The sequence below is a fragment of the Perissodus microlepis genome, chromosome 17 (assembly GCF_051167445.1).
Source record: "Perissodus microlepis isolate ML-2025 ecotype Zambia chromosome 17, ASM5116744v1, whole genome shotgun sequence".
NCBI lineage: Eukaryota > Metazoa > Chordata > Actinopteri > Cichliformes > Cichlidae > Perissodus > Perissodus microlepis.
The window spans coordinates 27086805-27102281 of NC_140477.1; the positions used below are offsets into that span (position 1 = coordinate 27086805).

A 15477-nucleotide genomic window follows, 5' to 3' on the forward strand; every position below is an offset into this window, starting at 1 on the left:
ATGATAACAGTGGGTGGATTATATTCTTAAACTTAGTTACAGCGCTTTCAGAAAGACATCTACTTTGATAAAATCTACTCTCCACCGCTGTGTAATCAATTATTGTAAATGTAAATGTTATCAGGAAATGATCAGACAGGAGAGGGTTTTCAGGAAACACTGTTAAATGTTCAGTTTCTATGCCATATGTTAAAACAAGATCTAGAGTGTGATTAAAGTGGTGGGTGGGTTCTTTTACATTTTGAGAGAAGCCAATTGAGTCTAATAACAGACTAAATGCCATGTTGAGGCTGTCATTTTTAGCATCTACATGGATGTTAAAATCACCCACAATAATTATTTTATTTGAGCTCAGAACTAAATTAGATATAAAGTCTGAGAAATCAGACAGAAACTCTGTGTAAGGCCCAGGTGGACGATAGATGATAACAAGTAAGACTGGTTTCTGAGTTTCACAGCTGGGGTGGACAATGTTAAGCATCAGGCTTTCAAATGAATTAAAAGTCTGTCTTGGTCTTTCATTAATTAATAGGCTGGTGTGAAAAATTGCTGCCACACCGCCCCCTCGGCCTGTGCTTCGAGGTTTCTGGTAGTTAGAATGACTCGGGGGTGTTGATTCATTTAAACTAACATAATCATCCTGCTGCAACCAGGTTTCTGTAAGGCAGAGTAAATCAATTTGTTGATCAATTATTAAGTCATGTACTAACAGAGACTTGGAGGAGAGAGACCTAATATTTAATAATCCACATTTCACTGTTTTACTCTTTGGTTCAGATGTGGATACTGTATTGTTCTTTCTTTTTGATTGTTTATGTTTAAGTTGTTTGTTGCTGGTTTTTAGTTTGTTTTTTGTCTTTTTGGAAGCTGACACAGTCTCTATGGAGATGGGTTTTTGGGGGGGGTAGCAGGAGGAGAGAAGCTGCAGAGAGGCGTGTAAGACTGCAACTCTGCTTCCTGGTCCCAACTCTGGATAGTCATATTTTGGGGGGTTTAATAAATTTGTCCATATTTCTAGAAATGAGAGCTGCTCCATCCAAAGTGGGATGGATGCCGTCTCTCCTAACAAGACCAGGTTTCCTCCAGAAGGTTTGCCAATTATCTATGAAGCCCACATCGTTTCTGGGACACCACAGAGACAGCCAGCAATTTAAGGAGAACATGCGGCTAAACATGTCACTCCTGGTCTGATTGGGGAGGGGACCAGAGAAAACTACAGAGTCCGACATTGTTTTAGCAAAGTTGCACATCGATTCAATATTGATTTTAGTGACCTCCGATTGGCGTAACCGGGTGTCATTACTGCCGACGTGAATTATGATTTTACTGAATTTACGTTTACCCTTAGCCAGCAGTTTTAAATTTCCTTCAATGTCGCCTGCTCTGGCCCCTGGAAGACAATTGACTATGGTTGCCGGTGTCTCTAGCTTCACATGTCTGAGAACAGAATCACCAATTACCAGAGTTTGACCCCCGGCGGGTGTGTCACCGAGTGGGGAAAAACGGTTAGACACATGAACGGGTTGGTGGTGTACCTGGGGCTTCTGTTTAGGACTATGCTTCCTCCTCACCGTGACCCAGCCGCCCTCTTTCCCCAGCTGCTTGGGGTCTGCCGGGGAACAGCTAGCGGGGCCTACGCTATCTTCGGCTGCACCAGCTACAGGGGCCTGGCTAGCTACGGGTGAATGAAGGGTGCGAAGCCGAGTCTCCAATTCAGTAATCCTGGTCTCCAGAGCTGCAAATATGCTACATTTGTTACAGATATCATTACTGCTAAAGGAGGCCGAGGAGTAACTAAACATCTGACACAATGAGCAAGAAAGTGCAGGAGGGACAGGTGAAGTAGCCATGGTGCTAACGAGTCGGCTACGAGCTAAGCTAAGCTAGCGAAACAGTACAGAGACAGTGAGTGAATACTTTAGCTATAAATTAGGTAGTGAGTACACAGAAAGTGTGCTTCGGATGAAGCACGTGAAGATTATACTATGAAAGAAGAATGTATTTAAAAGTTGTTAATTAAATTGCTAAGCAAATAAGCTACTCAGAAACACCACTGTGTTTGAGCAGGAACAGGAAGTGATACTCTACCGCAGAGCGAGCGAACACCAAGTGACAGCGCCACCAAGAAGAAGCCTTGTAATTTACACTCAGATAACATTAGGGTGATGCAAATGCTAGATCTTCCCTGCATTAACATTTACAGACTAATCACTCTGAAATCGAGACGACATGGGTCACTTTTCAAGTAAAATTCTGATACACAGTGATCAATCTTAGATATATAAACTGCTCTCCAGGGATATTGATAAGTTAAAGTCAAGAGAAAAACAACTTTGAAAGTATACAAGGACACAGATATCACAGTAGTGTATCAGCTGTCTGGTAAAGAAGTGACCTCTGGGATGCATGACTATTATGATTTCATTTTATCTGTGATGGCAAGAACCGAAGTACTGACTGATAATGACTCTGTACTACTCTGATCTAGCAAGTATAAATAACTTCGACTAATTGAACAAACACTCCTTGTTAAGTTTTCTTTCTTAAAAATGAGAATCAATAATTTGTTACATAAGTATACTTTAAGCTGTTTTTGTCAAATTTATCTTATTGAACGATCTAGATGTCACACACACAACCCACACCACTCATAGCTGATGTGTAGACAATGCAATACCCTGAGGGAAAACCTTGTCTCTTGGCATTTATGTGTGAAAGTTCTTTACTTTCAACTTCTACTATGAAGGCAAACATTGTGCGGGCGGTATGTAAAAATTTTCCAACCGGCAGTTGTCAGTCCAACAATCGCTCATGGGCGATATATTTGCGTATGGGCGAGGCAATGTAATCATGCACAGACTGATTTGGTTTACAACACAGAAGAAGTCCAAACATGGACGAACTAGTTTCCAAAGAAAAGACTCACCGACAGGTCTGCAGGCTGTTATGACTTGGACCAGACCTCACTGAGTTGAGCAAGCAACTTATGTATCATAGGCTGGAGTGTATATATGATTGGTATATGTGGTACATAAGTGGTTCAAGATAAACTAGACGAGAAAAAAAAGAATGAAAAAAAAAGAGAAATATAACTGTCAAAAAATTCTTTCTGGAAATTTCTAAAACAAAAATTGTCCAGTATAAAATCCACCAGGTACAGCCAGCATATTACAAGTCTACCACAACTATGTGCAGTCATTTGAAAGCCATTTGGTTGGAGGTTGATCAAACACGTTCCAGAGACTATTGAACAGGACTTTTTCTTGCAATGCACATCCCTGTCCAATACTAGGGAGCCTCTTAAAGTAGAACAATGTCACAGGTACAGCTTGAGAATCACAACAGCTCTTTGTGAAACTTTGTAATTGCATAGCAGTAACAAAGTGCTAGAACAGACTGCACCGCAGACTTCATTACAGGGTTGGACAGAGCTCACGATGAAATACATCATTTGCTGCTCACAGTAATGCTTTTGATGGAGCCTAAAGGACAGTAAAGCCATTTTCACGCGCCTTGAATTTTTCTAGGCTTTTACCATCCAGACATGCATGTGAGAACGCATATGCAGTGAACAGTCTATAGCCATCAAGCTCTCATGTGCAACATGAGAGTAATGTCACTTTGTATTAATGTGCCAATAGAACCGTTAACAGTTCAGTGCATTTACCATTAGTGAGAGGGTGTCCTGCATATTCCCCAGGCAGCTCCCTCAGCCAAACAAGTAGTGTTTCCAGTAGTGAGAATATGCTTAAAGTTCTCTATTTCCTGCTGTGTGCAACATTTAAGAAAGGGCAGCGATGGATAATCTCTCAACAGGATTATCTCCAAATTGCCCAAAGTTCATATGTGAAAAACTGCCCAGTGGGAGGGGAAATACAGTAGAATATGAAACAAAACAACAACACTGTCACATATATCTAACATATAACAAATAACTACTTACAGAAGCAGTGTCTACTTCATATCAGCATTTTTTTTGTCATCAAACACGATGACACCTCATATAAAATATGGCAAGATATTAATCCTCATATGTTAACATCGCCGCTTCTGCTACCGTGTATAGAAGATATATACACTTATTATAAAACATAAATATATGTGAAGAGCAGAAGTGAAGTCCGGCACAGAAAATATCAAATATTTCATGACTGAGACTTCTGTTTAGACTGGCACATCGTAACTAAGTCGAAGAGTCAAGATGAGATGTCGTGAAGATCTGTCACACTCGGCTCAGCAGATGACAGCTACTGATCGATGAGGCTTACCCATCGGACTTGGCTTCAAGCCCCCACCCTGTGCAGCCTCCTCCTGCCGTGGGGGTGGGGGGGAACTTTGTTACTGTAATATTAAAAACCGTACGCAAGGTTTAGATGCGTGGGACAGGGTGAGGCATCTCTAACCAAACAAAATCTCTCAGAATTCCTAAGCTCAGAGACGCTTACACAAACAGCAGGGCAAAATCCATCTTTCTGACAGAATCATTTCCAAAGCCCAAACCCCCAACTGGGCTCCTGGCACTTCTGAGCCGGGCCCGCCTGGGAGAGAGTGTGTCAATTTGTGCGCGTGTGCGTGCGTGCGTCTGAAGGGTAAAGAGAGAGGGCGCAGTGGGATAAAGAATGAGTCATTCAGTGCAGAATAAGAAGTGCGGCACTACCTGTCTTCAACTTTATTTCGACTTCTCTCTCTAGAATGAGGGTTTTTTTCTACCTTAGTCAGGCAGGCTTTCATCGTTTGAGCAAACTTCAACGTCTCTGCTTGTCTGTGTAAGTCTAAGACAAAGAGATTAATGGTGAAGTCATCTTAAAGCGTTCCTATCATTTCTCTACAAATCTGTCTGAACCACTTAATTCTCACAAGCACTGAGTGACTGTTTGTGTCTAAGCAAGTCCGCTCAGACAAGACTGTGGTAAGAGTTCAAATCAAAGGCTTATAGCCCTTTGGCAAATGACAGAATGAACTCAATCTTAAGTCCCGTGGGGTCAAATGTACCACAGACATGTCAAGTTAGGCCCAACTTTCTCACACATATTCTCTTGTGGTGAGATCTTCCCAGCCGTTCTGTCTCCCCCAATAACATCTGCACAAACCTCGTCGCGTCCTGCATCCTTAATTCTGATCTTACAACGTAACCGCGGTTTCTAATCCCTCAGAACTCTGATATTCACACTTTAATATTATTCGATTTTTTTTTCAACATGACGTTTTCCTCTGCTTAGCCCTTTTAGGTCACCAAGAGATAATGCTAACCAGGGAACAATATCCTCATTCTAGGAGACTGTATCATTTCTTTGAATTTGCCATTTTTATAAATGACAAGCAAGATCTCCTGATACAGAGAATAAGAGTTGAGAGTGAACAAATTTGCACAATAGAAGACAAGATAAAAAGAAAAAAAGATCGTAACAGGGCTGACAGCATGACCTGGTACCTACACTCTGCTTTATCAGACATTCTGGCAGAGTGGAACAGTTTTGACCATTAAACTTACATCGTATTTGTACATTTGAGTTAAATCCTCTTTGTTTTCTCGCTTGTCGCTGACAGGTTTTTTACATGTTAACAATGCCACAAAAATTTGTCATGATAACATTAAGAAAACTGGCTGATTTAGAGCAGTAGCACGCCATTATTTTGGATATCCCCAAAATAAACACGGCCCAGAGAGATATCGAGTTTTTAAACCTGATATGATCTCACTGCCAGAACGGGAAACACATTAAACATATTTGCTCACCTTTGGGAAAACCATCCATCCATGCAGATCAACATAGCCTTTATGTCCAACTTCACTCCCCAACTAAAACATGCCTGAAGGTTTAAACACTGATAATGAAATGTGCTATCAAGATACTTTTTATCTACATTCTCTCTCTGCTCAGTAACCTCAGACTTATAATGTAACCCAGTATTTTTATTTTGAGGCCTTACAGTTTAGCATTCTGACTATCTTGTTTTTCTGGAGCCAGAAGCTTATTTTGGCAGGAGGTGCTGAGTTATCAGCTATCGCTAACAAGCTGGGTTGCTGTGCCCATAAAACTATGTCACTCTGACACAAAGATCTGCTAATTAGTTTCAAGTAACACGCTAACAAAATACTATAACTGTCGGGGAGCTGAGGCCTTGCAGATAGTTTAGTGTTAGGTACATGCCTAATTACAAGTCTTAAAAATCATTTGAATGAATGGAACTTGTAAAATAAATTACATGCATCGTATATAGATCAGGCACAACACTATGACTACTGACAGAAGTGAATAACATAACGTAAAGAACTGTACCCGAGTTGGACAAAGGCCGAAATTGTGATTGCTACACGACTGGGTCAGAGCATCTCCAAAACTCCAAAGCTCTTGTTGGGTTTTTCCAGTCTGCAGCAGGAAGCAAAGGCTGGCCTGTGTGGACAGACGAGCTCATGCAGCTCAAACTGCCAAAATCGTTGGTGCTAGTGCTGATAGAAAGGCATCAGAATACACACTGCATCACAGTTTGATGCGTATGGTGCTGCATAGTCGCAGACCAGAAAGGGTGCCAATGCCGACTCCTATGCACCGCCAAAAGCAATGGAGCAATGGAAGAATCATGATGAATCACGTTTTCTTTTAACTCATGTGGATGCCCAGGTGGGTTACTTATCTGGGAAACACCTGGCATCGGGATACACCATGGGAAGAAAGTAAGCCGGTGGAGGAAGTACGATCCTTTGGGCAACGCTCTGCTGGGAAACCTTGGGTCCTTGTTAAAGTTACTGTGACAAGTACCACCTACCTAAGCATTGTTGCAGACCATGTACAGCTTTTTGTTGAAATGGTAATCCCCAATAGCAAAAATGGTCCAGAAATGGTTTGAGGAGAACAAACCAGTGTTGACTTGGCCTCCAATTTCCCCAGGTTTCAATCCAACTGTGCATCTGTGTGATGTGCGGGACAAACAAGTCCGATCCATGGAAACTCCACCTCAAACTTAAAGGACTTAAAGGATCGGTTGCTAACACCTTGGTCCAGATACCACAGCACACCATCAGGACTCTAGTGAAGTCTGTGCCTCAATGGATTGGAAGGACCAACACAATATTATGCAGTTGGTCATAATGTTATGCCTAATCGGTATACGCACACACAACACACGGCGTTATGATAAAAGGAATCCATCCATAAAGAGAAAACTTTTTTTTCATTACACTAGATGTTTAATACTCTTTAGTTGCCAATTTTAACGTGGGAGTCTATGGTGATGGCTCGCTTTTAGAGCCAGCCACAAGTGGCTACTCAGAGTTCTTGACACATAACTGTCGGCTTAATTTTCCATCCCTGGAGGTTGTTGTTTGACCCACACTCATCCAGAACAAAACCCACTAATTGGAAGGTTGACAGTTCAACCACCGGCTCACCCAGTCTGCATATTGATACTCTCAACACCGCGCATGTAACCAACAAGAGTATCGAATAAAGTGCTATATGATGCATATGAATAACACTTGAAAGTCTCACACTATTACAAACCTCTACTAGACTAGAAGACCCAAATGCCTCGAAGCCGAGTCTGCTTGATGTTCTGAATTTACATAAAAATGTCCGTTCTGAGGAAAAACAGCAACACAGGACAGACACAGATCCCAAGTATTCCACACAACACCAACACCACTGGCAGTAAATAAGGTTACTTTAGGTCACGCTGCCACTGGGATACAACTCAGGCTGTTTTAAGATGTCAATTAAGCCTCATGCTGTGATTATAATAGAATTGCAGCGCTGCAAACAAAACTGCAGAAAACCACAGTATGGTTACAGGGGATAAAGAGCTGACTGACGGCTCTGGTTTAATTAGATACCCCCATTAAAAGAGAAAGAGATCCGAAATAAACATGACAGCAGAAGTGAGACTTAGGCACATTAACTTGAACTTAAAATTTATTAGATTTTTAAAAACAGTGTTGAGGATTGGTTTGATTACCATTTCTTCAGATATCATGTTTAGCATTTTTTTTTCTGAAATTTTGGTGGTGCTGTGCTGTTCAGGAGTCGGTGGAAGTTATCGCCAGACTTACCAGTGCCTTCTTTCTCCAAAATGTCAACGCTTGCACCGACAGAGACAAAGGATTCTCATTTCCGGAGCCACCACAGCGTACTTAATCAAGTTTGGATTAAAATTCATTTGGGAAAAGGCTCAATGAGCCATAAGGACTGACTTATTAGAATGAGTATTAAAAAGCATCTAAATTAGCATTTAAAGATGAGCTAAAGAAATGTAACGTTATGACAAAAAAAATAAACCTTAAGGCCAGCTTACCTGTAAATGGGATCCTGCATCACCATCATTTTGCTCTCGTCCCATGTCCACTCCTTCTTCTGCGTAAACAAAACGAAACCATTCAGTTACACCAAATGTAAAAATTTGGATACATAAGACAAACGAAATAAGAAACATTCCTTGCTTGGACAGTTTGAACATAAATCAGCTGAAACTCAAAGACAGACAGATGATAATCCGTGAGCACAGATATCATTGTGAGCCCTTCACATACATCTTTTACTTGCTCCTTTTTTGTATGTTTGATTAAATCTACCTTTCACCTTAATGTCACAATCAAAATGTCACCACAGACGCACACAGGAATCATTCGTGTTGATTTCTGTCTCCACAGAGCCCTTTGTTGACCGAGTCATTCAATCACTTCAATCTGCGCTCTTTGAATGCCTCCTTCGCACTCAGAGATGTAAATAGATTGCTGACCGTCACACTTGACATTTCAGCTTTCGGGACAAGGAGCCAAACTCGACAAGAAAACATTCATCCATCGACTGGCCTTTAATTGCATCCCGCCAGTACACTTGACCAAGGGCCTTTTGAGGGCAGCCAGGTACAGAAAAATAAATATCCATTTTTGTGCTCACTTTTGGTTTGTTTTGTTTTTTGGTCATGTTGCGTTTTTATGTGAGTTTGTGCCTGGCTTTCAGTTAGCTGACTTGACAGCTAACTGCTATTTAAGTGAAGGTGGAACTGTCCTGTTAGCATATGTAAAGTAGAGATGACAACCTAAGCCGAAAGGATAATACAAAGTTCCAAAAACAAAAAAGGAAAAGCAAAAACTGACTGCCGGCTTGCCAAACTAAATAGTTACAAAACAAGCAGGTACTAATTTATTAACACAGATGCAGCCCGTTCATTCTGATGAACGACCTTGGTAATTTACCAATAGCAGTGGAAATTAGTAAGTCAAACACAAGCAAACTTAATGTGGGCATGAATAATCTAACAACTAAACAACACAGCAAAAGACTTTTGCATATTTCAAGTGGAGGGTGGTGCTGAAGCAAACCACACAATGTTAAATGTCAAAAATAACTTTGTAGCCATAAATACATCAATCGCTTGTATTTTGTCTTATTCTTTCTCTCCTGTCGATGTGATACTTTGTTCTGTTAACGTAAAATGCCAGCTTTAAGGTCCAGAAACATGCAGGGCTCTGCTCTAAACATGCAAGATTTGGCCTCAGCAAAAATCTACGGGACAGAGTCAAACTTTGGGCACCACTTTGAGCAGTCTACATGCACTGATTTCACGCTTTTAATAACATCTCCCTTGGGCTTCCAAATAAATTATTCCTCCTAGTGGCAACTATCACATTCACATCAGGGGTGTGCTTTTTTTGTGCTGTCATTTTCAGCACAATTTGTAGTAAATTGTCAGGCTCAAATCTAAGCGCAGTTTTATGGTTTAATTAAGTACTCAAAGTACCTCAAAAGAGATACATATGCAGTAGGCAAGCTGAAAAAATAAATGTCCCAAAGCCAATGTGCCTGTTCAGTACTCCTGACAGAATGATTCTACACTGCTTACAAGTATCTGGTGATGTCTGCAGACTCAATACTTCCAAAAAATATAAATCTGTCGACTTCATGTGCATCTGGTCACCAGAAATGAGAGTCTATATTATAGAGAATATACAGTATTTCCTAAACAGTTCTTCAAATACTGATGTAAAGCTTCAGTTACAGCTGAGATTTTCCACTTTGATATTTTTTATTGAACTGAATTTGCTGAAGCACAAAGCATGAAGGACATTAGCCTTAACCCTATGAATACTTACAGTATGCATCATCCACTCACACTGCTGTCCAAAACAAAGCTATATAGCAAATATGCAGATGTTTTCAGGTGGCCATGTACTAACAAAGCTAGACTTTTAAACTAGTCCGATTAAAGGCCAACTCCTTTCAGGGCCATTCAGGCATTAATGTAAATCTGACATACATACAAATATGGCCTTTGTAAGTCAACAGAGTTTCACCTGATATAAGCTGAGTGAGTCCTACATAAAGTAGGTACAGTCTTTGAGGTGAAGCTTAACTATAAAGTTTTTTCAGACTACAGCAGCAAAATCAGTGTGCCAAAAATGATGTTCCAAAAAGCTTAAAGGAATTTGACAGTTTTCATCAGAATTTGGAGGAAACCATCTTGCAAGTTGGTTTTATATGGAACATTCATCCCTGCATCATTTGCTCATTCTTCCCAATACGAAGGAACTAAGGAAATGTGTGGTCTGTGCAGATGGTGGACCATCAGCTGAGCAAATCTTGCCATTTTCACAGCTAGCAAGTTGCCAACAGGCAATCAGATTTTGGAGCTGCCTCATCTCCTTACAAAGACACAGACTGTACAACAATCTACTCGGAGCATTTGGCCAAGTACGGCAGTTGCATGAAAAAAAAAAGTCTGTAGGGCTGCTCAGCCAAGACATCCCAGAAATACCAGAGATGAAATGAAACAGTTTTGTAGAAGGAATAGATCAGAATGGTCTAAAAGCAGTCACAGGAAACATCTGGTGGTGAGAGATGTTATTGCTGCTGAAGGAGTCCCTTTAAATACAAGACTTCGATTACTTTTCAGGCTTGCACAGAGTGTTTAAAATAAACTGTATATAAAAGAGAAGTGAAACATAGAGGAAGAAACTTGGACTGGCTTTTTAGCCGTCAGATGATTCTATCAAAATGCTCCAGAGGGCACCAATAACACAAGAACATCTGAGAGGTCCAGCTTAATCACTTGCATTCATGGACATGAGGCATAGGAGTCAGATGGGCTGAAGCTCCCTGTTGGCACACTGATCAGCCAAAGCAGACACAGCCCTAACCTTAAGCTGTATGGGGGAATGGATTACAAAGCGAAATTAATGAGTTAGCAAGCTATGCTGACCTTAAAGCCAAATTCTTCTGTGTCACAAAAGTGACTCTCTTTTTACCTAGCTAAATCACCATGGTAACTGATACTCAACCTGGTCAGGACCGGGTTGTGTTCAAAGTCAGCTCAGTTTGCCCATACCTTACTGTTGTCACATATGAAGCCCAGCTCACTGGAATCCTCAGTATATAATATTGGAACACAGGATCTCTATTCAAACCATAGAATTAATTTACTTTGCTCAAGCATCAAACTCAAGCAGCTTTCACATCTCCTTTATAACCTATGGGGCTTTAATGTTTAGTTTCTAATGAGACCCAATCACATAAACAGCAGCACCGAGTTCTAAATATTATAAGTCATAAAATATTTAACTTGAAGTATTTTACATGGATTTTTGTTAATTCTGTGCACTAAATACCAGGTTTACAGTTGTTGTCTTTTACTGCTTTAATATCTTGTCTTATTTGTAACAGCACTGCTATATTTTTATGTTCTTATATTTATGTTCTGTATAAATTTTAATGACTATAGGATGATCATCATCTCTGATTGGAGGAGGTGCCTCTCATAGGGATCATTTTGTGCGGAAAAAGAGTCACTTGACTGGAGAAACACCCCTTTTTATGTGACCACAGAGCCTAAAGCAGGATTTCCAGCTTAACAGAGAAAATCCATAAGCACTGGTGATGCATGTCATCTCCAAGTGAGGTTTTAGGTTTTGTCAAGCTGCTAACGCAAAATAGCCTTATTATGAGTTATGAGCAAATATAATCAATTTATAATTGTTCTCCATCCATCTATTTTGTTCCACTTAACCGTGGCCAGGTCAGGTGGACATGGGGGCAGCAGCCTAAGCAGAGAAACCCAGACCTGTCTTTCCTCGGCCAACACCTAAAGCTTGTCCGGGTCAGCTGAGAGATATAATCTCTCCAGTGTGTCCTGGGTCTGTCCCGGTGTCACACCTCACCCAGGAGGCGCCCAGGAGAAATCCTTGTCAGATGCCCTAACTGGCTCCTTTTGATGTGGAGGCGCAGCAGCTCTTTTCTGAGCCCCTCCCAGATTGCCAAACTCCTCACCCCATCTCTAAGGGAGAGACCAGCCACCCCCTGGTGAAAGCTCATTTGCACCATTTGTATCCATAAACCTGTTCTTTCGTCACTACCCAGAGCTCGTGACCATAGGTGCAGGTAGGGACGTTGATCGACCGGTAAATATGAGAGCTTTGCTTTTACACTCAGCTCTCTCTTTACCATGACGGACCGGTACATCGTCACAGCAGCATCACTGCAGCCGCAGCTGCTAGTTGTTAGCAAATGGCAAATTATCTACAGAAGCCCACAGTTTTTATTTAACCTCCTAGGACCTGGCGTCCACATATGTGGACATCACATTTTGGGTTATTTAGACCAAAATACTGAATTTTGCTCTACAAGGGCCTAATATTCACTTACGAGGACATTATACTGCTACTGTTCTATCAACATTTTAAATGAATATCCTCATATGTGGCTCTTATTTTTCTTAAAAACAAAAGTAAGGTAAAAAAAATCTGGTAATTCTTTGTTTTTACATTCATCGGGCCCCAATATGCCCAAATATCAAAGAGAAATTAAAAATGCATGCCGTGGAAGATTTTGGGTCTTAGGAGTTTAAGGAGGTAAGCATGCTTTTTAATGCTTTTTCAATACACAAACCATAAAAAGGTAAAATGTACTTCAGATGCTTTTTAATACAAAGACTTTGTAAACATGACAGTAATTTTCCCTTGAAATTACAGCAGGTACTGTAGCTAGCAACCTATATTCTTCCAGAGCTGATGGGGGCAGGATATCACCCCTCCAGAAGTGGGTATAGTAGTACTTTCCATTCAAGTCAGATGACCAAGGGGTGAAACTGATTTGCAAAAGGCAATATGAAAACGTTGCTATTGTGTTTTTCAGTACAAAGTATCATCCTTCTTGTGTTGTCCTGAAATAATAGAGTTTATCCTTAAGTACATAGTATAATCTTTTGGTATTGAACCGAGCATCAAGCATCTTGGAATTCTCCTGGTCCTGGCACCAAGTACTATATCTCTGAAATCAGATATCTGGTGACAGCCCTATAATCTACACCATTTAAAGCGTGCAAGACTGGATTAAGCTCATCGATCATCATCGTCTTTATTCCCTCCATTCGCTGAGTTGACCGCAGAGCCTGTCCCGTCATCCTCAGCTCACTTGGAAACACAGATTCCTCTCCAGTCTCAGTTCAACTTCTTCAAGCTTTCTTCTTGCTCTTTCCTCATCTTTTAATTCATAATTTCTACTCTGCTAATGGTTCTGATCCCCATCAAGCACTTTATTCTCTTTAGTAGTCCTTCCGTTGTCACTTCTACATGCTCTCTAAGAGGACTGGTCGTCACCTTCTGCTACAAACAAAGACACAGGAAATTAAACAGCTTTTTAGAAAGTGACTAACCCAACATTGTTAGAGTTCTGTCACATGTTTCTTATAACTACAGATGATATCTCAACAGCCACAAAGACAGAGCCATGATTCAGTGTGCCGAGACTGTTGACAGATACACATTAGGGGCCAGACATACTGATTTTGTGCCAACAAAAAGCCTCTTTAAGTGTTAAAACACAATTTCTGGGAATTTACAGGGTGACAGAGAAAGCAAAGTGAAAATATATACGGGGGTGAAAAGAAAATTGTAATTTTTATACCTTTAGTACAGTAAATACCTGCAGTATTATATGAAATGCAGGAAAAGTACCTTAAAAAAACCCAAACACAACACATTTTCTTTAACACCACAGCTGTCAGCGGTTAGAAATATAATTTCTTGATTTTTTCCTTTTTCATGTTTAGTTTAATTTCTGAGCATTTTCTTGTGTTCAAATTACAAGAAACATGTATGCCTGTGAAGTTAGGAGAATACTTGCTCTTGATGCAGCGCTGCACGTTTGGTGCTGCCCTTGGTAAACTCATTGCAAGGCAAAGGCTGCACTTGTGTTTATAAAGTGAGGCACTGCTAGCAGATTATCCACACAGCTTTCCATTTCCATCAGTACATTTCCTTTGCCCAAGTAGCATCTCACTTGGAAAAAAAGTAGCCCTAAACTGCTAGAGTCAACACCCACCCTTAACCACTCTGTAAGCATCGGTGAATGTTGTGGGCTAATAGAGCTGGCTGTCATCTGCAGCACTGTCAAGGATCGACGTGGCCGATGACAGAGGTGGTCAACGCGCAACCATAAAGCACACGTATGAACCAAAAAAAACATCAATGTTTTTACACCAAGACATTTTATACGATGTTTTACTGATCCGTTCAAAGGTCTACGGAGGGGGTGACAACAATTCAGTACAAAACAGTACAAAGTAGTACAAAAGATGCTTTTAATTTGCAATTTATAAAAAAAAGTTCACTCACTTTCTTCTTTTTCCTCAAGGTGATTTTCACGCCATCTACAGACACCACGATGTGGACTTTTTTCTTCTTGATGTTTTTGACCTTGAACTCATACTGCAGAGAGAAGACAGGCAAAGCGATATTAATTTTTTGGAAACTTAAAGGTAGACGTGGGATGTGTGTGTGTGTGTGTGTTTGTGTGTGTGTGTGTTGGGGGAGGGGGGGGGGGGGGTCCACCTGTTGAATCATGTCGTGGGGCAGTGAAAAAAAAACAATTATACGAAATAATACGAAACAGGGAAGAAATATCAAATGTCACGATTTGTGACACCAACTTTTAGATGGTTTGATCTAAAAGTTGAGTTAAAGCTGCTGTGATTTCAGAACTATATTAGAGTTATAACACCGGTGTAACACGCAGCTGAAGGTACAGAGGTGATACTTTCACTCAACCCAAACCTCTGCACATAAAAACCCTACAAGCGTCTGTTTTCAAGGCTTGCTCAACAGTCTTACATATGTATCAAAGCAAAGTACTGTTAAAAAAATTACATTGACATCTTGCTAGTTAATGGCAGCAGCAGCAGATAACTGAGGTTCAGTTTGTACAGACCGAGCATGGTGTGAAAAGACGACACGGAAAATTTGTTGTGCAACATATATATACACATTAAGGGTTTCATCCATCCATTCGCTTCCGCTTATCCTGGAGCCTATCCCAGCTGTCATAGGGCGAGAGGCAGGGTACACCCTGGACAGGTCGCCAGTCTGTCGCAGGGCTAACACACAGGAACAGACAACCATTCGCACTCACATTCACTCACACATTCACACCTAGTGGCAATTTGGATTATCCAATTAACCTATCCCCACAAGCTGCATGTCTTTGGACG

At 40.8% G+C, this 15477-nt stretch overlaps 1 protein-coding gene across 4 annotated transcripts in view; it reads right to left on the minus strand.

Moving 5' to 3' along the window:
• Positions 1 to 15477, minus strand: part of LOC146369785 (carboxyl-terminal PDZ ligand of neuronal nitric oxide synthase protein-like) — a 242441-nt gene that overhangs the window by 148924 nt on the left and 78040 nt on the right. For all 4 annotated transcript variants that reach the window (XM_084909585.1, XM_084909586.1, XM_084909584.1 and 1 more), the window contains exons 3-4: positions 14606 to 14698; positions 8290 to 8348 (exon numbers count right to left, since the gene is read on the minus strand). In XM_084909585.1, coding sequence (XP_084765711.1) covers positions 8290 to 8348; positions 14606 to 14698 — 152 coding nt within the window. The remainder of the gene's footprint in view (positions 1 to 8289; positions 8349 to 14605; positions 14699 to 15477) is intronic.